The 22,231-nt window shown below is 63.9% G+C and overlaps 1 protein-coding gene and 1 long non-coding RNA gene across 2 annotated transcripts in view; one reads left to right on the top strand and one right to left on the bottom strand.

Moving 5' to 3' along the window:
- The window catches only part of TSHZ3 (teashirt zinc finger homeobox 3), a 50,170-nt gene extending 40,599 nt beyond the window's left edge, over positions 1-9,571 (bottom strand). Inside the window, exon 1 of the mRNA XM_045819231.1 lies at positions 9,385-9,571. Within this exon, the coding sequence (XP_045675187.1) occupies positions 9,385-9,424 (40 nt within the window). The 5' untranslated portion in view covers positions 9,425-9,571. The remainder of the gene's footprint in view (positions 1-9,384) is intronic.
- A 1,945-nt stretch (positions 9,572-11,516) lies between these two features.
- On the top strand, positions 11,517-20,795 carry LOC123805941. Its single transcript, XR_006783397.1, has 4 exons — positions 11,517-11,668; positions 17,955-18,100; positions 18,246-18,959; positions 19,184-20,795. It is a non-coding gene; the product is annotated as an uncharacterized LOC123805941 (long non-coding RNA).
- Positions 20,796-22,231: the final 1,436 nt, after the last annotated feature.

Raw genomic sequence — 22,231 nt, forward strand, 5'->3', positions numbered from 1 at the left:
GGGTATGGCGGCGGTGGTGGTGCTCCCCAGCCGCTGAAGGAGAGAAGGGGGACGGGGACAGGGACACGGGGCTCGGAGAAGAGTCCGAGGCTGAACAGCGTGCGTGAGCAGACACCGCAGCCTCTCCACGCCTCTGCGGGCCGCGGCCCACGGGCCCGCACACCTGGCTGCGGCCGCCCGGCCCTGCCCTCCGCACCCTCCCCAGGCCGGCAGTGCTCCCTGCCAGCCCGCGGAGCGGCATGGGGAGGGGACAGCAGGCCCCGGGCTTCCCTCCCTCCCGCTGTCTGGCCGGGGCCCACATGATAAATGACATGTGTCATTCTGTCAGGAGGGAAGGGTGGGTCAGTGATGTATGGCTCCGCTGAAAAGGAAATCGACTGTTTGGCACAGTGCAGCTCTTCCCCGCCAGGATCCGCTCCCAACTCTGAAATGAATCCTGCGCCGTTCCCAGTGCACGCTCAGGGCAGCTGACGGGCGGCCCGGGGAAGCCACGCTTTATCCCCCTCGCCCTTCCCACGGCAGAGCGGGGAGGGCCCTGCCGCCGGGCCCCGGCCCCAGGCCACGCGCGTGTCGGCGTCCCCAGCGGACACACACCGTGGGCTACTAAAAATGGGGCTTGGGAAAAAAAATTAAGTGGAGGAAGGTTAGTCCTTTTATTTATTTATTTTTTAATGGCAAAGGGCTGACACAAAAGCAAGATAAAAATTAGCATGTTTGAAGTAATCATCCCGCAGCTTGACATCTGCATAGTAAATTTTAAAGGAAAAAAATGTGTCAGACAGCCACGAGCCGCCCCCTCCCCCTTTCATTAGCTCACTGCCAGGGTGGCACCGCTGAACCTCATTACGGCGGGAGGATTTATGGAGCTGAACCCAATGGCAAAGAAAAGGCATCTGTCAATAATTGTAGGGAGCTGCACTCACAGCTTTGAAATCTCATTAAGTATGCAGTTATCAGGCATAAAGATCAAAAACATTACTCAACTCCGACAGAATCTTATGCAGGAACATTAATTAGCAACAGGCCTACAGTACAAAAAAAAAAAAAAAACAGACTTCCTCTCACACCTGCCCAACCCACAAACCTAAAGCAACACTCCCCCTCCCGCCCGAAAAAAAATAATTCCCAGCATCTGAGGCTGATCAAGAACATGAAACAAGAGAGACTCACAGAAAGAAGGAGCAGGAGGGAAGGGTGGGCGGCCGCGGGAGGGGGGGGGCGGGGGGGAGGGCGGGGAAACTCAGTTGAGAAAGGCTTGGCGGTGAGGAGAGAAAAGGAAGAAGCTGTCAAACTTGAGAAGGATGTCAGCGCTGGTCCTGATTACAGGGGCCTACGGAGTTCTCAGACCTTTTATCATCCTCGCCATCAAAACCCGCCAGGGAGACAGTCCGGGCAGCTGGTGGCTGCCGGCTGCAGCCCAGGCCCGGGGCCCGGACCAGGGACCGTGGGGGCCGGCCCTGCTCACCTGGCGGCAGGGAGCCGGAGCCCCCGCGCCCAGGAGGCGGGTCCTGCCGGGCCCCGTGCCCAGCGCCTGCCCGCCCTGCCTGCCCTGGCCGCCTCGGGCCCACCGGTCCCTGCAGCGCCGCCCCCGTCCGCCCCTCCCGGCGCACTCCCCCTCCTGCACGGAGCCGACGGCGGCCCCTTCTCACACCTACACTGTCTCCTCTTTTATTTCTGTGTGTGACTGATTTACATACTTGGTCACTTAAAATACACTGAAAAATAAAACACGAATGCGTGCAGAATTCACACCCGAACTATCAGGCCGACTCTGGGCCGCGGGCCCGTGACCTCGGCAGCGCGAGGGACAGGGCACCGCTGACGGCGGCCCGCACACGCAGCCCCGTGCCCGGCCGAGTCCGGTGCGCTCGGGGAGCGGCCGGGGGACAGTCTCCTTCCCAGCACAGCCTCCCCGCCTGCCGGCCGCACTGGCCGGGGGGGCACTGCTCGCCTGTGCTCGGACACACCCACAGGGCTGTGGGGCCGCAGTCTCGCGCAAACTCCCCCACGCCCTGCGGTGGGGGCCTGGGCCCCGGGGAGGAGCAGGGTTGGGGGAGGGGCGTCTGCCACACACTCAGGTTCCTAACAGGCAGCGCCGGCCAACCCCGGCGCGCTGTGTCAGAACGACGGGGTCACAAAGCACACGTTCTGTGCTGCCCCCCCTGACCGCACTGTCACAGAAAGGTGGCTTCCTCTGCTTCCCCACAAGCACACACCAGCACACGCGCGCACACACACACACGCGCGGCCCTTCCCATAATGCACAGCAGGCCTGGAGCCCTGCGGTCACCCTCTCCGGGCTCCGCTGCCCCCCCACACCATGCTCTCACCTCGTGCCACGCCCACGGCTGAGGCGTCCACTCCCCCCTCCGCAGGAGAGGACGCTGGCCTTCTCTCCCTCAGCCACGTCCTCAAGGAAAAGGCCATTAGGATTCCCGCGCAGCCAGCTCGGAGAGCCCTCCAAGCCAAGGCCCGCCTTGAGCCAATGGCCCCTCTGGAGTGTCCGTGGACGGGGCCCGAGGAAGTGGCCGCCTGTGGCCGGCGCCGCTGAAGAGCACCTGTCCACACGCCAGGCCCGACGGGAAGCAACCTCAGCAGCAGAGTTACAATAAGGTGTTTATATTTTTATGTGCTTACCATATTACCTTTATTATGTGTAACATCCAAGTGATTATAGCAATTACATCTACCAGAATTAATTACAGAACTCCCCGTCACCCCAGGAGACAGAGCGCATCAGAGCTACGCCAGGCAGGCGGGCCTCCGATGAGGGGACGGCTGCCGGCCCGCCTCCCCAGCGGCCACGCCGGGCCCTCGGCAGCGTGGCTTGCAGGACGAGCGGCGCCGGGCACCGGGAGGGTGAGCCGGGGACGAGGTGTGTGTTCTTCGCACGAAGCAACACTTCTGCCTAGTAACGTGCTGGCACTGTCGGACACGTAAAATCAATTTAATTTTTAAGTGTGAGCCTCTAGAAGGGGCTGGTTAATCCCCACAACACTGCTACCACATAAAGGGGAGGGCACGTGGTGAAAGACTCCCAAGCCTTTACGTATGCAAAATAAATTCACTCAAGGCTTCATTAATATTAATTTAAATTCAAAACCCATTTACATTAAATTGTTCATTAAAAATTGCCTATTCTATGCAACATGCATTTCCCGGAGAACTCAGAGGAAGCTGAGCGCGCAGGACCAGGTTTAACGACGGGCAGGGAAGCCAGCAGGAAGAGTGTCGGAGTCGCTGCTCGCGTGCTACCCAGCAGCCCTCGGGCCTCCATGGAGGGTGGGCTCCGGCGTGGGGACGACACGCGCATTCGGAGTGTCCTGCTTCCCACTGCTGGCGAGCAGGGCCGCCCGGTCCAGCGCAGACAGGGCGGAACCCAGACGCGTGCGGAGGGGCAGAGGGGCGGCGGGCTGCGGAGACTGGGCTGGGCTCGGGGACGAGGCAGGTCCCACCTGCGAGCCACGAGCCACGGCGGGGCCTGGGGCGCTGCGAGTCAGGCCTCTGCCCCGCCCGTCTGGGCCCAGAGGGCACAGTTCCCTCTCCCCTTCTTCGCGGCAGCCCCGCCACCCTTCCTTCCCCAAGCACAGGGACCGGGGGCGTGAGGACGCGGGCCGGGAGGCGTCTTGCGTTGGTGCCTCCCCCTCGAAGACAATCTGAACTTGCCCTGCTTCCCCAACAGCTGTTCTGGACGACGAAAACACGGTCATAATTGATAACATGTGTCCTGACAGTATGAATTAACAATTTATCATCACGCCCAAACAAATCTAAAATACTCCTCACCTTTGCACACCTGAGAGCTAAGGTGGGGAGGCGGCCGGGAGGTCCAGGTGACGTGACCTCCGGAGAAACGCTTTCCCCTCCACACGCCTCTTTGGCCGCTCTTACTGAAATACTAAAATAATTTACAGAATTGCAAGTAATTAAACCCAAGAATCTAAGTGCTGATTAAATCAAGTGGATGTGCTCGGGATGTCTCCTTTTTTAAACGGGGCTGATAAAGCCGTGCTGTTTGGTCCAGGGCACCGTGTCGTCTTCCCGGTGACGACCCCAGAACCTGGAGCAGGAGAGGCCCGTGGGCACGGCTGGTTGTGTTCTGTTCCTGTCTTTTTTTTTTTTTTCCACTTCCTAGGATGCACAGTGTTATCCTAGTCACAAACAGCAACCAGAATTTCAGCGTCCATATTTAACGTGGATGATGTCTGCAAATGTTGAAAAATCAGAGAAAGCTACCAGGTCTATGTATCCATTTCTTACCATTCAGGTAAAAATTCCTTAAGGCAGGGGGGGAACCGCATTCATAGCCATTGTTTAGTATGATTTAAAAATTAATTTAATGACTAGCTGCAGATACTGGAAACTAGAATTAATCTGTCTGGATTTTTTTAAAGGCTTACAGACATTTAAATGCATGTATCGGGACACTTTATCAACCTAACATAAAATTGTCATCTTATCTTATTATATGACTATTTTATGCATGTGTCAAAGAATTTAAAAATGACTGCCTGTCTATTGAGTCTAATTACAACTGCACATTATCTGTCTGGGTGTGCTGGTCCACATCATTGTTGCCAAATACAATATACTGTATCCACCTTGCGTTTTTAACTTCAGACAGAGAAACCACAATTTGGAGGCTAAGTAACACACACACGCACACACACACGCACGCACACACGCACACACATGCACACAGACACCTGCGAGGCCCGGGCAGTGGCGCCGCGGCCCTGTGCTGCGCGGCTGCACGGCTGCGGGTGGGTGCTCCCAGGAGCCACACAGCAGCTCGAGGGAAGCTGGGCCGTCTCCCGGCACGAGCGCAGATGGGGAGACGCACACCCTACTTTCTCTCTGAACGCAGCACCACGGCTATTTTTACAGTGTGTCCAGGCACAGGCAGCGATCAGGGCGGGCTGGCAGGAGAGCTGCCCGGCCTGCCCGGGGACGGGCAGGGACCTGCTCATGGTCCGGAATCGGCCGTGGCTGTGCACGCCAGGGCCGGGGACGCCAGCGCTCCCCTGCCGCCTCCCGAGCCGCAGCCCTGGCTTCCCCCGCCGGCACAGACGCACGGGGAAGGGGAGGCAGGCGGCGAGGGGCTGGCCCTCCTCCTCCCGGAGCCCAAAGTGGAGGGCTGGAAGGAAGGGTTTGGCTCGGGGGTCTCACCTGCGTTTCCCGGCCCTGAGCAGTCGCCTCTCATTCTCATCACTTTGCAAAGCCATCTTTAGTAAAAAGAGGGAGAATGCAGACCAGTGAGGCGGTTTCGGGAGCAACTGCTGATCCATCAGTTATTGACTGTCTCGCTGCCGTTTACGAGCGCGCTCAAGGCAAAACCGAGAACAAAATGACAACATCAACCGCTCGCCATCAAGTGTGGCCCTGGAGAGCACTGGAGCCCTCACTGACAGTTGTCAGCATGACGGGGGCACAGCAGCCGGTTCTGGAAGACTCTCTCCCCGCGTGCACGTCCAGGGAATACCCCTGCCTCCTGCCCTCTTTGTTTTCCCCTCCCTCTCCCTGACTCCCTCCGTAAAGCCGGCACCGGTGCTCTCGCTCTGCAGGAAGGGGGAACCACAGCGCAGGCACCTGGGGCAGCTGTCCTGGCGTCTGGCTGCCGGGTGCAGCACCTGTCCGGCGGAGAGCCGTGAGCAGGTTTCAGAGGGCACGTGCCCCCGGGGCTGGAGCCGCAGTGCCCTCCCGCCGGCACCCTGAGCTCCAGGGAAGAGGAGAGCCCTTCTCCGGAGCTGCCCGGCGCGAGGACGGGGCTCAGGAAGGCCAGGACGTGGTGCTGGGCCACCCACACGCCGTGTCTGCCAGCACCGTGACCCCCCGGGCAGTGCCACCGCAGCCATCCTGTGCCCTGGAGACACACGGCCATGTCTCTGTCACACCGGCAGGTTCTAAGGGGTCTGGGCGCCTTCACAGAAGTCAAGGTGCTCGGAGGCTCACACCCTGGGCACGTGGCCACCAAAGGGCCCCACGGAAGGCTTTTTCCTTCCAACAAATAAGGCTCCGAAGCCCAGTAGCAAATTATGTAGCAAATTGAGGATTTTTTGAAAGTTTAGGCAATGGCCTTTTAGGATTTTACATTCCCTCCCAGAAAATGAATGTGAATGGGTAGAATGTTATCTGCTATTAAGTATTGCTCTAATATTTTTTTCTGGCATTTTTTTAAATGCCCGTTTGAAAACAAACACTGGACACGGGAGAGAATCCTGCTCGAGCAAGGGACACCAGCCTCCCTGCCTCGCTCCTCCGAGCTCCCGCCGGCAGCCGCCTCTCCCTGTCCAGCCGGAAGCGTGGCCCTGGGGAGCCACACGCCTGGAGGGAGGAAGGGCCCTCCTGCCAGACCCTGCTCGGCTGGTGAAGCAGTCCCTCTCCCCTTGAGAACAGACGCGGAGCCGTGCGTGGTCTCTCCCGGGGAGAGAGGACAGGAAGGGTGGACACCTGTCCTCTGGGGCCTCCCGGGGCCCGCCTGGGCCTGGCACAGAGGGGCTGCCCTCGCCCGGATAGATGGCCCGCACCGGGGCGCCCCGGCCGCGCTCTGCCCGCGCTCGCTCGGGCCTTTGTGGTTGTTATTCTGCCCCAGACCATCGCGAGGGCCCTAATTCCTATGACATGATTATCCAGGTACCAAAGCCCATTTGTCACCTGCAGCAGAAAATTGAGTTAATGCACAACTAAAGGCAGCCAGGACTGTGTAATATCAACTTGATTACATCAAACTAGCTGCAAACCTAATTCTGCTGGATGACACTGCGTCGAGCTTGTCATCTCCAATCATTACAGCTGTCAGGGATCCATCAGGTTTACAGCTAATTAGGGGAACACTAATGAAGCTGGCAAAACAACTTTTCTTTTTTTATGGCTGAGCGGACCTTTCAGTTTGGAGGGGGAACATTCTCGAGGATTCTCAAGGTTGCTGGGGACTGGATCTCCAGTCGCCAATCAGCAGACACCTCCCCAATCCCCGCGCCCCCGGCGACCAGCACAAAGCACCCAGCCTGTCCGCGCCCCCAGGACGCCGTAGGAGCAGCAGGGGCCTCACACCTTGCGGCTGCAGAAAGAGGGGAAACAATGGGAACTTTCTTGTCCACTTAAGTCCACACGCAAACAAACCCCAAAGAACTCGCACAGCTCACGTACTGGCCTGCGCACACTCATCGCCGGCCTAAAAGTGGAGGGTTTCCCTCCTCTCGTCTCCAGTCGGTGACCCCTCGGCCCCCCCTTCTCCCCGCGTCCATTAGCAGAGGCACTCTGATAACGCAGACCCAAAACCAGGGGATGGGAGAGAAAGAAAGCGCGTACACTGCCAACTTCTGATTGACCATTAAGCTATTGATGAATGTGCCTGTCAGGAGGGAGACAATTAAATCAAATATGAAACAAAGTCGTTCTGACGGGTCATTTTGATAGAGCAAAGCCATTCTCCCATCTCCTATTAGTCCCGCAGTCAAGTTTTTACATGATGAATATTTCCTAACTAACCTGAGATTTCCTGGCTGGCTTTTTAAAAGGTGCAGAAAGATTAGTGAACAGGTTGCTTTAAAAAATGTACATTTCTTCCTTATCTAATATTTTTATCAGGAAGTTATCAAATAAGAATGTCAAATTGGCAAGGCGGGAGAGAGGAGAGGGAGCACCCGTGGCGAGGATTCTAAAGCCAACGCGAGTTGTGACCGCATGCGGCTCGTCTGACTGAGCACACGGACCCCGTGAAACGTGCGTCCACAGAGAGAGGAGGAGACCCGGGCCTGGGAGGAGCCCCAGAGGCCCCTGCCGCCCTGCTCTGGAAAGGAATCCTCCAAACTTTCGGAGTTCATCTGGGGTAGATAAGCTCTTTCTTGAGCTTAGAATTCGGAGTCGAGGTGGCACGGTCAAGAAGCAGCAGCCAGGAGGTGACCGGAGCGGCAGGACCCCGCCAGCTGCTGCTGGGGTCCAGCCCCCTAAGGGTGGGCACACTGCGCGCAGACAGCAGGGCCTGCACCCACGTCCCAGCCCAAATCTGTTTCATTCTAGCGTTTTCCTGGGACGCTCACAGGAAAACACATTTCCGGGAGAAGAAAGAGGAGCACCCCCTCCCTGTTCCCCTCGGGGAGGAGGTCAGAGTGCGGCCGGCGTGGGCCCCACGGCCGCACGTGGACATGACCGTGAACGCCGCCCGCCCCCCGGCCGCATGTGCGACACCCGCATCCCGGAAGGGCACCGGCCGATGCCCCGACCCTCCTGCCTGCCCGCCCTCCACGAAGGAGAAGAACAGAAAAGAAGAGAAAGCGAAAGGAACAACCCTCCGCCAGGCCCTAGCCCACGGCCTCCGAACCTCAGCACATCTGAGTGCGGCTCACGTCAGGACACACCCGTCCCTGTGCCGGCGGTCCCCTCCACAGCTGGCCCCGGACCCCGAGGTGGCACTGACAGGGCCCTGGTGACGTCACAGAGCTCGCCCTCACCCTCGCCGGTGATTTATTGATGTTTATTGGGAATGAATAGATCAAAGGCAGCAGCATGACAGGCGATCAATCAGTCATCAAATCAAGGGTGGCAAGGGGCCAGCACCCCTTCTTCCAGTCAACATGCCCCCGACTGACATTACTGCAAAATAATGTTGTGTGTGTGTGGGTTTGGTTTAGTTTTCAATGATGCTTTTTCCAGAAAAGAAAAAAAAAAAGGCTTAGCCTTAACAGGAGTTGACACTCCTGGCCATAAAAAAAAAAAAGTATTCAGACACGTCCCAGAACTAAGTGCTCGGCGCGGCGAGGGTGGGAGCAGCGGGCCGGGAGGGTGGGGTGAGGGAGAGCCAGCAGGGAGAGGGGAGCCCGGCGTCCAGCGCCGACTTGACAGTCATCTGACAATACCCAGACCCTGTGCGCTCTGGCTTCTCCGCGGTGCCCGCTTTAGGCCCAATAATCGCAGGCTCGACCACGTTAGCAGCGCGGCGGCCGAACGGGGCTCCTCTCTCCCCGGCTCACAGTTCGGCCGGGCGGACACCACGCGGTCCCCCGCAGTCCGGCCGAGCCTGGGCACAGGAGGTGTCCCGGGGAACTCGGGTGACCCCGCCTGCCCCCCACGGCGAGACGCAGAGGACGGCTCCTTCCCGTTCCCCCCGCGGCCGCAGAGCTGAGGAGTCAGGCACCGGCCCGGATCCCGCCGTGCCCGAAGTGGGTGCGAGCGAGACGAGGGCGGATCGCGGCGGGTGTCCGGGGCGCCGGGTCCGAGAGGCGGGCGCACGCACCCGGAGGGGGAGCAGCGACGAGCCCGTGCCCAGAGTTACTCTGCGCCGGCAGAGGAGCCAGGAGCCCGCGCGAGAGGGGTCGCCGCCGGCTGGAGACCGGGCGAGCGGAGGAAGAGGAGGAGGAGAGGAGGAAGGGAAGCGGCTCGTACCTGCTGCGCGCCGGGGCGCCTGCTGCTTCCTCCTCGGCATGATGCTCCTCCGGCGACTGCCGCCGCCGCCGCCGCGCCGCCGCTGCCGGGCTGAGAAGCGGGAGGGAGGGGCGGCGGGCCGCGGGGGGGCGAGGCGGGCGGCTCTCAGCCTCCCCCCCGGAGAGCGGCCGCCCGCAGGATGCTGCTGCGCCCCGGCTCTCCGAGTCCCCCCCTCTCCGCGCTCCGCCGCGATCCCGAACGTGCGGAGGGAAGGAGGCGGGTGGCGCGGGAGGCGCGGGAGGGAGGAGCGCGCTGGGGGGGGGGGGGGGGGGGCCGCTCCGCTGGCGGAATGGGAAGTTTGACAAATCGCTCCAGAGGCCGGAGGAGGAGGGGGCGGGGAGGAGCGGCGGCCCTGCCCCCCCCCAGCCCGGTCCCCAGACGAGGTGCGCGGGGTTCGGGACCGGGGGGCGGGGAGAGGGGGAGGCGGGCCCCCGGGTGGGAGGAGGCGCGCGGGACCCGCCCCGGCGGGTCGTGCCCGGCCCCCGCCCCCGGGCAGGGGGTCAAGGCATGGGGGGCGCGCCGCCGCCGCCACGGCCTGGGGCTCAGCGGTCCGGTCTTCTGCCCGCGGCGCGACTGGAGCGGCGGCGTCGGCAACAGGCAAGCTTAAAGGAAAAGGAGATGATCGTGTCACTAGCCGCCCGCGGGGACGCCGCGCCCCCGCACCCAGCCCGGGGCCTCTCCAGGACCCCCTCCCAGTCCGGGAAGGGGGTGCCGCCCCTCTGCCTCCGCCCCGTGCGCGCAAGCAGGGGCGCGGCGCCCGCCCGGCCGACTCCGTCCCAGGGCGCTAGCTCCCCGCCCGCCCCCTCCCGACCGGGTCTCGCCCCCTGGCCGCCCCTGCAGCTCTGCCCGGGCCGCGCGGCTCTCCAGCCGCCGCGCCCAAAGCCCCCCGCTCCGTCTCGGGCTGGTCCCGCGCCCCTGGGGATGCCAAGGCCGAGGGCCCGGGCGGGCGCCCTTGAGAGAGGAGGCGGCCGCAGGCTGGAGTGGGTGGGGGCGGCTCTCAGGCCCCGCGCCACCCGGCTCCTCCCCCGGGACCCGCCGCCGCCACTTCCCCCCATTTTTTTTCCCGGGCAAACTTTCCCGGGCCCGTCCCGGGGGTCGCAGTGGGAGGGGTGCCTGCAAGTTTCCTCTGCAGACCGGGAAGATCCCGGTCCCCTACCGCGCCCCCCGCCCCGGGCGCCCGCAGACCTGAGGACGGCACGGGGGCGGGGAAAGGTGCTGGGGCTCCCCAGCCCACCACCCGCCCCGGGGCGCCCCGGAGTGGGGGGCCGCCGCACCCAGCGTCCGGCCTGCCCGCGGTGCTGAGTGAAAGAAATTGATTATTGATTGGGCGATCGGGGTCGCCCGGGCGCCAAGCGGGCCGGGTCGGCGGGCCCCGCACAGAAGCGCCGGCAGAGCCGCGGCGCGGGCTCACTCACGGGCGGCCGCGGGGGTGCGGGGGAGCCCCGGCTCCCGGGGACGACGCCCGGGCGGCGGCGGCGGCGGAGTGGGAGCCGGAGCCGGAGCGGCGCATCGATGCGCTGCGGGCTCGATTGCGTCTCCCTGGGCAGCTCGCGGGCCGGGAATGGGGCGGCCGCGCGGGGCCGGCTCCGGGCGCTGCCGGTCGGCGGTGGGGGCGCGGGCGCGGCCGCCGGGCTCCGGTCCGAGAGCCGCCGCCGCCCCCGGGCGCGTGGGCTGGGCCGCGGGGCTCCTCGGGGCCGCGTCCGGTGGGCGGGGAAGGCCGGAGCCCGCGCCCTGGGACCGGCCGCCCGAGCGCCCCGGGGCCGCGAGCCTGGCCTCGCCCGTCCTCCCTCCCTTTCTCCTTCCTCCTTCTATCTCTCACGTTTCTTTTCCAGTGACCCCCCCTTTTTGTCCCCTCTCCCCCTCATTTTCCCTTTGTGACTGTTTCCGCAAGTTTGTTTCCAAAGTTCGCCGGCGTGCCGTCCGTCCTTGGAGACCGGAGCCCGCGGGCTCACCTGGCGGTAAGACCGACCCCGCTCGCCCCGGCCCGCGCGCAGCGGGGCCGCCGCCGTCCCCCGGCTCTGGAGCCGCCTCCGCGCCTCGGCGGGCAGGAGCGCTCGGCGCCTCGGGGCGGGCGCCCAGGCCGGTGGCGGGCGGTCCGAGGGCGGCGGCCCGGAGCTGGCCGCGCGGGGCGGGCTCCAGGCAGGCGCGGCGAGCGGGGGGCGCCTGAGGAGGCCGGAGCCACTGACCCACCAGGCCCGGGGACGCGGCCGTGGGGCGTGAAACGCTTCTTGCGAACGATGGAACGGTGAGTTGGCATCCGCCGCCCGCGGCCTCCCGGGTCTGCTCTCGCCGCCAGGGCCTCTGCCTGGCGGAGCGCGGGCTCCGCGCAGGGTCCGCTCCCCACCCCGGCTCACCTTCCCGGCGCGCCGGCGGTGGCGGGTGCGATGCGTCGGGCGCCACGCGGGGAAGGCAGAGAGTTCCCCGGAATTCGTGTTTCCACCTCCTCCTCGTCTTCCCGGAGCCAAACCCTGGTTCCTTCCGCCCCCTCCCCCTGCCGGCCGCGGCCGAGCGCAGGTCTCGGTGCCGCCCGCGGCCCTCGCTGGATCCGGGCCTCGCCCACCCAGCTCCGGCGCTAGCGACCCGCCCTAACATCTGTCCGTCCGGCCCCGGCGCATCCGTCAGCGTCGGGGAGCTGCACGTCGCTGCGACAGCCCGGCCCGCACCGCGGGCTCTGCGGGGGCACGCTGAGGCCCTGCCGCCTGGTCCGCCTGCTCGGAGCGGACCGAACCCCCTTCTCCGCGGCGCCCCCTCACCACAGCACCCCCTTTCACATCGGGACCTCCACGCACGACGAGTTCTGCACGCCGCTCTCGGGATGGGGCGGGAGAGGGAGCGGCGTCCTCGCGGCCCTCCTCGCCGCCCGCCGAGGCCTGCGTCCTCCTCGGCGGGCCGGGTGTGGCTCCGGAGAGCGGGAAGGACGCAGGCTCCCCGGACCCAAGAGCGCAGCAGAGACCCCGGGGGGGCTACCTGAAGGCGGGGGCTTAAACCCCCAGAGCCGGGCCGAGCCTGGGGCTGTGGGAGTCGCCAGGCGGGTCTCAGCCAGGTCTCAAGCTAAAGCTTTGCCAGGCTCTGCCTGGCTGCTGAGTAACGAGGCCTCAAGTGGGGGGTGGGGGTGGGGGGCTCCGTTTCCGGGGGCTGTGCACCCGCGGCTCGCGTCATTCAGAGGAACGGGGCAGGCCCCGAGGGGAAGGCCCCAGGGCCCCTCTCTGCAGTGCTCACCTGGGCTGCCGCGGGCACCCCTGCCCTTGCTTCCGGCCTCCCCTGCCCCGCCCCCTGCCTCCCCGGCGCCATCCCCGGTGCAAGTATCTTCTTCACCCCTGCCCCTGACCAGCCACCCCAGGCCAAGGGCATTTCTGTCCCTTTCCTAAGAACTTGGGAGGTCAGGCGCAGGCGGAACCTCACAGGTCTGCTGGGTGGCCGTACCTGGTGTCCTACCCGACTCTGTTCCTACCGCAGACACTGTGCTCTGGGGGCTTGGTGAGCTCTGCCCCTCGGAGCGGCCACACCAGCAGGTGGACACCTGTGTGTCTGCTGGTCCCACGATTCCAGAGTTATGAGGAGTACAGGAAGGGGTCTCAGAGGTTCCAGCGCGGAGGTCTCGGAGGTTCCAGAGACCAAAGGCAGCGCCTGCTGGGCTCCTCCCCCCAGGGAAGCAGAGACCGGCCGCTCCGGTGCCGGTGCCGGCTGAGCACGCCCCACCCCAGGGCCTCACCGCTCTCAGGCTAGACCGGAGGACGGAGCAGCCCGCGCCCGGGGAGGCGCGGCAACTCTGCAGGAGATGCCGGCACAGAGACGCTCCTGCCCCACCGCGAGGCATCACGGGCACCTGCGAACAGCTCCGCGGCTGCCGAGCCCCGCGCCCAAGCACTTGCTAACTTCTTAGTGTGCCAGGCACGCACAAAGGAGCCCCCCAAGGCCAGTCAGATGTTCCCACCTCTGGGAGGTGCCCTGTTTCTGGGAGTAATTTTTAAACCCCAGGAAAAAAGCTGGGAAGGTGAGCTGAGGGGGCAGTGGACCGACACAACTGACCGCAGGGTGGCCGCTGTCTGTAGCTGCCTGCCCTGCGGCCAGGTGCTCCACCCCTCATCTGGCTGGTGGTGTGCAGAGCCCAGAGAACTCCCAGAGGCCGAGGAGGCAACTCCGGAGCCCCGAGAGTGCACCCTGGGCCCAGTGGAAGCCCTCTGCTCCTCCGCAGTGGGGCGCCGGGCGCCACGCGGTCCCTGTGCTGCTGCCTCAGACCCGGGGCTCCAGACTGGACCCCAGCACCGTGAGCCCAAGGTGCCGGGTGCGGAGCCCCAGGACCAGGAGCCCCGGGAGAGCCCTGCCCGCGGCCCACCGGAGCCCCGCCCGGAGGAGGAGAGCAGAATGGGGAGAGTCAGAGGCAGGCGTGGCTGGGCACTCACACCCAATGCCCGGAGGGGTCTGCCGGAGACCCACCCCACGCGGTGCCGGGAGGAGCAGCCCTGCCACCGCCGGGAGGCGGCCCAGGTTGGGTGTGAGGCAGGACTGAGGGCTGTCGGTGACGGTCGCCTGACCCGAACCGGGCCGGACTGGCTGGTGAGGGGAGACTTCAGGGGAGAAGGCATGCGCCAGGTTCAAGGCCGCGGGTCTCAGAGAGGCAGCCAGGGCCCCCGGGCCCTGGGGCCTCCGCCCACACCTTTCAGGGGCGTCCGCTATGCCCTGAGGGTGGCACAGGCCACCTTGAAGGACAGGTCACACTGGGTAGTACTCTTGGGGAGCCTGCACCCCACTTCAAGGTAGGAGGGTAGGAGGGCACTGGCCTGCCTGGGAGCCTTTGGGGAGCCCAGTGTCTGCGGGCGGGACCGCGTGCTGGCCGTCGGTCCGCCCACTGCACTCTCCCGGCCCCGCGCACAGTCTGGGCTGGGGAGGGGGAGCCCGCCTCGGCCCAGGCACTCAGGGCTTGAGCCCTCGCTGAGCCTCTGCCAGAGGTGAACTTAAAAGTGCATTCACGCAGTAGGGAGGTTTGTTTCTCTTTTTCTGGTAGTTTTGTTTTAACAAACCAGCTACCTTGTCTGTAAGTTCTCCCAAGAACTTTTACAGCTTCACATAAAATAAACCTTTGAAAAATCAGTCGCATGTTAGTGTCACTTCTGTAGGGTCCCCTGGGGGCTGCACCCCGGGAGTGCCAGGTCGTGCGCTGGGGACCGGAGGCAACCTTCCAGGACAGCAGGGGGCCCTGGGCCCTGGGCCGAGAACTGGTGCAGGGACGGCAGCACCTTCCCGCTTCCCCAACGCGCGGGCACACGCACCCCCCCCTCCCCCTGCCTTCCAGGGGGCAGCTTCCTCCTGTGTAAAGGTTTTGTTGTCTGGGGCACAGAGGTTGGCCCACCTCTGCCCACAAGCTCCCTGTGCGTTGGCCCTTCCCTCTACAACCACTTGACTCTGAGAAAGGGATCCTCCTGGCCAGCCCTGATGCCTGGGGGGGAGGTGGGGGGCGGGGCGGCCTGGCTGGCCCTGAACTGGAAGCTGACTCTGTCAACCCCCCTAGGAAGCCGGGACCGTAGGTCCTCCTCCCCCACATTTCTTTTTTTCAGGCTCGGGCTTTCTAAGAGGTTATACACATCTTAAAAACTATACACCTGGCAGGGAGGGGGAGCCACGGGTGCTCTCGGGGTCCTCTTCTCCCCCGCGCCCCTCTCCTGGACCGGTCTTCCCCGCTGGGGTTCCCCCCCAGCCCCCGGTTTCCGGTTCTCTCATTCCTGCGTTTGCAGGTTTGGGAGCCTGGTGTAGTCTCCACTCTTCCTTCAGTCATTGTCTCCCAAGCTCAGTCATTTACCAAACTTCCAAAACAATGTTTAAGGAGACCGAAGGTTAGACAGAGAAAACAGAAGTCTCGGTGTTGCCACCGACGGCGCACAGATGCACAGTGAGTGTGTTTGGGAGTGCGCAGTTCCTGGCAAACACGCTTCTGTCAAACCCCTCGCGTCAACCTGAGTTGCGGGCTGAGTTTCTGGAATTACTTGCTGCAGCAAGGTGTGTGTTTCTCCCACGCTGAGTGAAATGGGTTTTTGGAAACCATTTGGGCAGAACTATAACACAAAGCCCCAAACCAGAAGCTGAACCGAGACGGCGGCGGAGGGTGGGGCTCTGCCTGGCGGCAGCGAGCAACACCGAAAGGCAGCAGGGGCGTCCGTCCCGGGCTGGGGCCAGGCTGGTGGCGCTGGCTTGCGTGTGAAGGGGTGCGCGGGCAGCCGGACGAGGGGCCGGCTGCTCGGACACAGGGACCTGGGGAAGCGTGAGGTCCTTGCAGAGCAGGCAGCCCAGCTCTGCTGGCCGGTGACCTCGGGGACGCGCCGGGGAGTGTGCGAGACAAGGGAGAAGCGGGGAGAACCGCTTGTCGTTCCTCTTTCCCCTACACCACTCTCCTTTTCCACCTGACACATCACGGTTTTGGGTTTGTCCCCGAAATTCCAAACGGGGAGACCATGCACCGTTCCCAGCTGGGCAGGGACGACAGAGAAGGACTCTGGGCGAGGACCTCGTCCCTTCTCTCTGATGCCTGGAAACTGGGTGCCCACCCCAGTACTTCCAGGCCAGGCGAGCCAGGTGCTGGGGGAGGCGGCGGTCAGAGGGTCGCGTCCTTTGCATGCAGACAGACAGTCTCTGATCTCCCGGTTCCGGTCGCCGAGGTTTCCCTCCTGCACAGAACAGCTCCGAATTCTTCCTCCTCTCTCCCTCTCCTCTTTCTACCACTTCTTCCTTCCTTCCTTCCTCCTCCTCCTCACTTTCCGGTTCCTCGTGTTTTCTCTCACCCCCTCTCCAATCCCCACACGAGCTCACAAAGGTTCTTCATTTCACGGGGAGCCAAGCGCTCACCCCAAAGAGGTCGAGTCCTCCCTGGACCACGCAGGACGCCAAACCGGCCCTGATGGGAGGGGAACGAGTCGTTTCAGTTGCTCTCGCTTTTTGGGGGTGGGGGTGGGGGGTGGGGTCAAAAACAGGTTGACACTTGGTTTAAAATAAAGGGACCTGTGAAGAAGTTTCGAAGCTGCCAGTAAAGCCCTTTAAGTGGCCTGTGATGCAGTGCCTGGAGTTGCGGCGATGGCATTGGTAAATGACTCTAATGTCCAAAGAAAAATATTACAAATGCCGGTGTCTCGGCCACCAATCGGGCGCCGCTCTCCGCGCGGGCGCCGGCTCCTCTCTGGCGCGAGGGCACGCGCATTTGCATGATAAATTGACCAGACCGGTGGCGGCCAATGAAATATTCAAATGAGCCCGCGGGGTAGGGGTGGAGTCCCTGGGGCTCCGCTCCGGGCCGGGAGGGAGCCGGCCGCACCACCTCCCTCCCGCGCCCTCTAGAGGCGGGACAGCAGGGCGGCTGCCCGGGGGACGAGGGGGAGGGGGAGGGCGAGGCTGGGGGGGGCGGGGCGGTGGGCCGCGGAGCCGAGTCCCAGTGCGTCCCCCGGCGGGAAGTGTTGACGGACGGCGGAGGCAGGTGGTGACACCGAGGAAGGGTTTGAGGAGGGCTCTGTCTCTCCGCCGGCTCCCGTCCTCGGGCCCCACCGCTCCGTGAAAGCAGAGTGCTCCCTCGCCCTAACCCTAGACCCCGCCCACCCTCCCCAGAGCCCCGCGACACTGAAGCTCTGGAGCGGGCCGACTCAGCGCACCCTGCGCAGAGGACTGGGCACCCTGGCGGGCCACGGGCGAGGGAGCTGGGAGCTAGGGCTGGGCTGGGGCACCCCGGGGCCTGCACCCTGCCTGAGCTGCCACGCTTGGCCAGGCTGTGGGAGCCCGGCCTCTGGAACAGCCTCGCCGGAGCGCCTCCCCTGGGAGCAGAGAGAGAGGGGGGAAGCGCCCCGCCCTCAAGGAGCGGCGGGCCGAGGCGCGCACGGAGGGGTGTGCGTGCGGCAGCTGTCGGGCTGCGGACGCCCAGCCCGGAGAGGTGAGGAAATAAAGCCCTGGGAAGGGGCTGACCTCTGGCCTCCCCAGAAAGGGGGGTCCACCGGCACCTGGTGAGCTGGCCTCCTGGCTTGGCTCCTGCCGCAGCTCGGGACTCAGCGAGGCCGTCTGCACAGGACACTGGGTGGGACCCATGGACGCCTCTTGTCTACTAAGCACCCCCCCACCCCCATTCAGCGCCAGTCCCCGGGGCCCCCCTGGCCCTGTGGGCTTATCTGCAAGTGCTCTGAGCCGTCGGAGGTGCAGCCGCCCTTCTCCTCGGGGCGTGGGGCGCGCCTCCGTCTCCCCTTTCCTGGACTCGGACTCAGGTCTCAGCGCCCACCGCCCTGGAGCGCTCGGGCCCCGCCCCCGCCCGCCCCCCGCAGGGTCTGCGGGGTGGTCCTGCGGCGGGCTAGTTCCGGCTGCAGCGCAAGGGCCCTCTGGGCACCGCTGTCCTCTGCAGCCCGCTCCCCCGGGCTCTGTCACCTGGTGGGGGGCGGGGGCGGGGGCGGCTCTCTCCGAGCAATGCCCAGGCGCCCAAGGAACTGTCTGGACGGCCAGAAAAGGAGTGGCAGGCAGTGGATGCAGATTCGACCGAGAGTGAATTTTGACTTTTGATCACCTGACAGATACTATCAACGCCTTCTTAATATGCCGCCAGATAGGGGAATTAATTCCTCAGAAGTCTTTCGTATCACAAGGTGTTCCAGAATGTTTCGTTGGCCGAAGAGAAGGGGCCCTGGCCTGGCCTGCACTCGGGAATCGGCTGGTGACGGTCAGTCCCCTGGGTGAGAGCCGGGGGACCGGGCTCCCCGCCCCACCCCCAGAGCAGGCCTGCAGGCGGCAGCCCCACGGGCGGGGGGGGGGGGGGGCCTGCCTGGCGGGGAGGCGGCCCATAAGCCCTCCTTCCTCTTCCTCAGGCCTCACCTGTCGGCCAGGAAAAATGAGGCTTGAAAATGGGCCAGAGTCATCCTCTGCCGATGAAATTTGTCAAGGAGTCACCGCCATCTCAAATGTCCAGAAACGCAAGCTGCTCCCGCGAGGACGGTCCTATCTGGGGCACGTCAGACGGGGAGACGGGGAAGGTGAGGACGCAGAGGGCGGACCGCCCGCCCTGCCGCGGGGCCAGGCCCTGGGCGCGGGGACGGCAGCTGGTCCCTGTCCCTCAGGAGAGCAGTGCCCACCAGCCGCCCGGAAGGGCCGGGCGCACGGGGGCTGCTGCAGGCGCATGCGGGTTCTGACCACGCCGTGACTCCCCGCGCCGTCTGGAGCTGACTGCCCTGCCCTTGGGGCCTCGTCTCCACCTCGAAGGGCATGGCTCGCCCCTCTTGAACCCTGCGCAGGGACCCTGGAAGAAGACACTGGATCGAAGTTAGAGACGCTCTGGCAGCCTCCGCTGCTTTGTGCTCCAGGCCGGGGTCCTCAGCCTCAGACCGCGCTGGGCAGAGCAGCCGTGTGTGCTCAGGCAGGTCGCCGTGGAGTCGAGCTGCGGGGACAGGCGAGGCTCACCGGAGACAGCGGGTGTCGGTGCTTCGGCGAAGAGCGTCACACCCAGCACACGGCTGTCCAGTCCAGGGTGACCTCTCCTCCAGCCGCAGGGTCAGAGCCCCTGAAGACAAAGGCTCACAAAGGGGGTGAGGCTGGACGCACCCGAGGACGCAGGCAGGTGCTGGAGCAGGGAGAGGGGAGGGGCGAGCGGGGAAAGGCGGGGCAGGGCACAGGCCTGTGTGCCTGGGGGGAGGGGAAGTGTGGGTGTCTGCAGGGCCGGTCAGGAACACCCTCCAGGCCTCTCTGGGAGCTAATTAGGGGGAGGGGCGCAGTGGACAGGCCCCCCCGATGGTCCTATCTCTCCCGTTAGCAGAGACTGGGGTGTGCGCCGTCCGGGTCGGACGGAGAGTGGAAGCCTGGAAATGTGACACTCTCATTGATCCGCCCTCGTCGCCGTCGCCGTCACCGCGGAGCAGAGGCAGAAACGTGACTTCGAAATCGCAATTAGGAGCCAGCCTGCTAAGGGCGCCTCACTCCGGCGCAGGGCTGGGCGGACGGCGGGCCGCCTGCCTGTCTGGTTCCCGCCGAGGCCGGACCCCACGGGACGGCCACACACCGGGCGTCCACACTGCCCTCGAGTGTCGGTCGGGTCTTTGAGAAGATGGCAGTTTCCTCAATGTTTTAAAAGTACTAACTTCCTTTCAAACATTCTCTAACCTTTAATGTTTTGTAACTTGATGAAAAGGTCATTTTGTTCTGAGAACGCTGCTCTCTCGTAATTGTTCAGCTACTGGGGTGAGTTCCATCCAAATCCCGGATCTCTGAGGGGGCCCAACCCAGTCCATGCCCACGTGGACACACGGGCACACGTGGACACACGGGCACACGTGGACACACGGGCACACGTGCGACCTAGTTGAGTGTTTCCTGGCATGTGCCTGTGTGCCTGCAGGGCGAGGCAGGAGCAGACATGCAGCCGCGGGAAAGCGGAGCCGTAACCCACACACACGACGAGAGCGGACCCCGGGTCCCACGGACTCAGGACGGCAAACCTACTTCCGTCCCGCCCTCGGCACACAGCTCTGTGCACACGTGTGGGTGTCTGTGTGTGTGTGTGCGTGACGGCAGTGGCACTGGCATCCTCACAGCGTCACCCCCTCCAGGACGGCGCCTCGGGAACTCACCTCCCTCGACAGTCAGGTTTGCTGAGAGTTGGATGGCAACCACTCACAATGCGCTGCACGTGTTCCTGACTTTCTTACGTTTACTCAGTTCCTGGTTCGCCGTTTCACTGCTGTCCCTGCAGTGCCTGGCCCCAGCGGCCTCGGGGGTCCAGAGGCCGGTCTGTCTGTCTGTCTGCGTCCACGGCGCCGGCCTCTCGACTGTGGGGGGACACGTCAGGGCCGCACGTCGAACAGAGAGAGTGCGGGCTCAGGGGAGAGCGCCGGGGAACCGTCTGCAGGGAAACTCGGCAGAACGCCCGCCGGCCCCCAGCGTGGCCTCCCTTCCCGGGAGGCATGGACGGGGTCTGTGGCTTCGGGCTCTGGGGGCTGCGGGGGCTGCGTGCCTGCAACGGAGGCCCTCGGCCGTGAGGAGCAGCTGTGCGGTGCAGCCCACCTCACCCCCGTCAGACGTACGTGAGGGGCACGGCTGGTCTGAACGGAACGAGTCGGCGTGAGAGCTCTCGGTGACACTAACACTCACCTCGAACCTCAGAGACGAGCTGATACTTCGCAAGGATACAACTTTCACTCAAACACGTGCACTTTAGAGAGCCTGTGGCTGCAATGAATGGCAATAAAGGGAACCAAGGCTGGCGACTATCTGGGTGGTCTCCCCGGGGCCCTGAGCCCAGCTCAGGCCTCACCCCTGGACGTGATGCAGGGCAGGGCAGGGCAGGGCAGGGCGGCACAGGGTCCCTCCCACCCCACCCCTGTGAACGGCCTGGTGGCTGTGCCCTCAGGGACAGCAGCAAGGCCACCGGCCCCGCTCTCCCCCCCATGTGCCCCAGCCTGCTCCGCCTCTGAGGTCCCGCCTCAGAGGCCACAGCTGAGGCTCCTTCACATCTCAGCCACTCTGAGGGCACGCTGGACTGGACCTTGGCCAGAAAGCCCTGACAGCGAGACAGAAGGGCCCCCTCCCTCCTGGGAGCACAGCCACGCCCCTTCTTCTCCCGCAGGCGTGCATCTCCTGAGCTCTCGGGGTCCCCAGGAGACCTGCAGCCTGGGAGCCATGGGCAGCGGCAGCTCGTCCCGGGCTCACCCCCGACCCTGTCTCTAGGGCCCCCTCTCCTCTCTGGCTTCTCACGGAGCCAACAGCAGCCCCACGACGGCTCCCTCTGTCACTGCGACTTTCACTTCCCAGGGAGCCAGGCAGCAGCCCAGCCGGGGCTCTTGTCGTTTCTTCTCTCCTGAGCCCTTCCTTGTTTCCCCGTCCCCCACTGTAACGGATGCACGGAAGGAAGAAGGAAGGAAGGAGGGAAGGAAGGAAGGAGGGAGGGAGGGAAGGAAGGAAGGTAAATATATCATTCAGCATTCCGTGGCAAACATGTATCTTTAATAAAACGCCCTCCTAACCGGAGTAACCCCTGGTGGTGCGAACCCTCATTTATGAGAAACCCCCCAACGGGGTGAACGCAGAGAGGAGGCCTCATGAAGAGGAGACAACAAAGACTAGGGATGTGTTCCCAAAAACCTCACACCAGATACTTATTCTGAGGTTGATACAGATATTTTAAAGACACAAATCTTTATTTCAAATGTCTTGTACTTCTTTCCTGCATTTTTGGTAATTTACACCCCCCCGGATTGCCACAAGTGGCATGCTTCTCAATCTGGTGTTTTTCATGCGCACAACGTGGAAATGAGCGAGTGAGGCTCCCCCACCCCCCGCTGGCCCTCCCTCCTCTGCGTTGTGCCGGACCCTCCCACCACGACTGCGGCGGCAGCGGCAGCGGCCGTGCAGGGCCGCGTGAGGGCCCGGTGTGGTGGGCCCGAGCCGCAGAGGGCCGGCCTCTGGAAGTGGCGGTCGGCTCAGAGTGGCCCCCCTCGAGCTGCGGCCCAGCGTCCGCCACGGCACAGCAGTGAAGTCCTTGGCAGGCGGTTGTGGATGGCCGCGTGACAGTCCACCGTGCAGGTGTAGCCGAGTTAACATCACCGTGCTACTATTTAGATGTTTAGGTTAGTTTCTGTTTTTCCTTCATGTTAGAGAACACTACCATTAGTAACTGTTATGTAAAGAATTTTTTCACATTTCAGGATGACATAGAAAAAATGAGTTGACGAGGTCCAAGGTGGAACCCTCTGTCTAACTCGGCGGCAGAGTTCCTGGCACAGAGCCTCACCGAACACGCGGCCTCGGCCGCGCCCGTGGGGAGTGCCCTGCGGGGGCTCCGGGCAGCGAGCCCTCTGAGGACCGC

The sequence above is a fragment of the Phyllostomus hastatus genome, unplaced genomic scaffold, assembly GCF_019186645.2.
Source record: "Phyllostomus hastatus isolate PE091 unplaced genomic scaffold, TTU_PhHast_1.1 phas_scaffold_345, whole genome shotgun sequence".
NCBI lineage: Eukaryota > Metazoa > Chordata > Mammalia > Chiroptera > Phyllostomidae > Phyllostomus > Phyllostomus hastatus.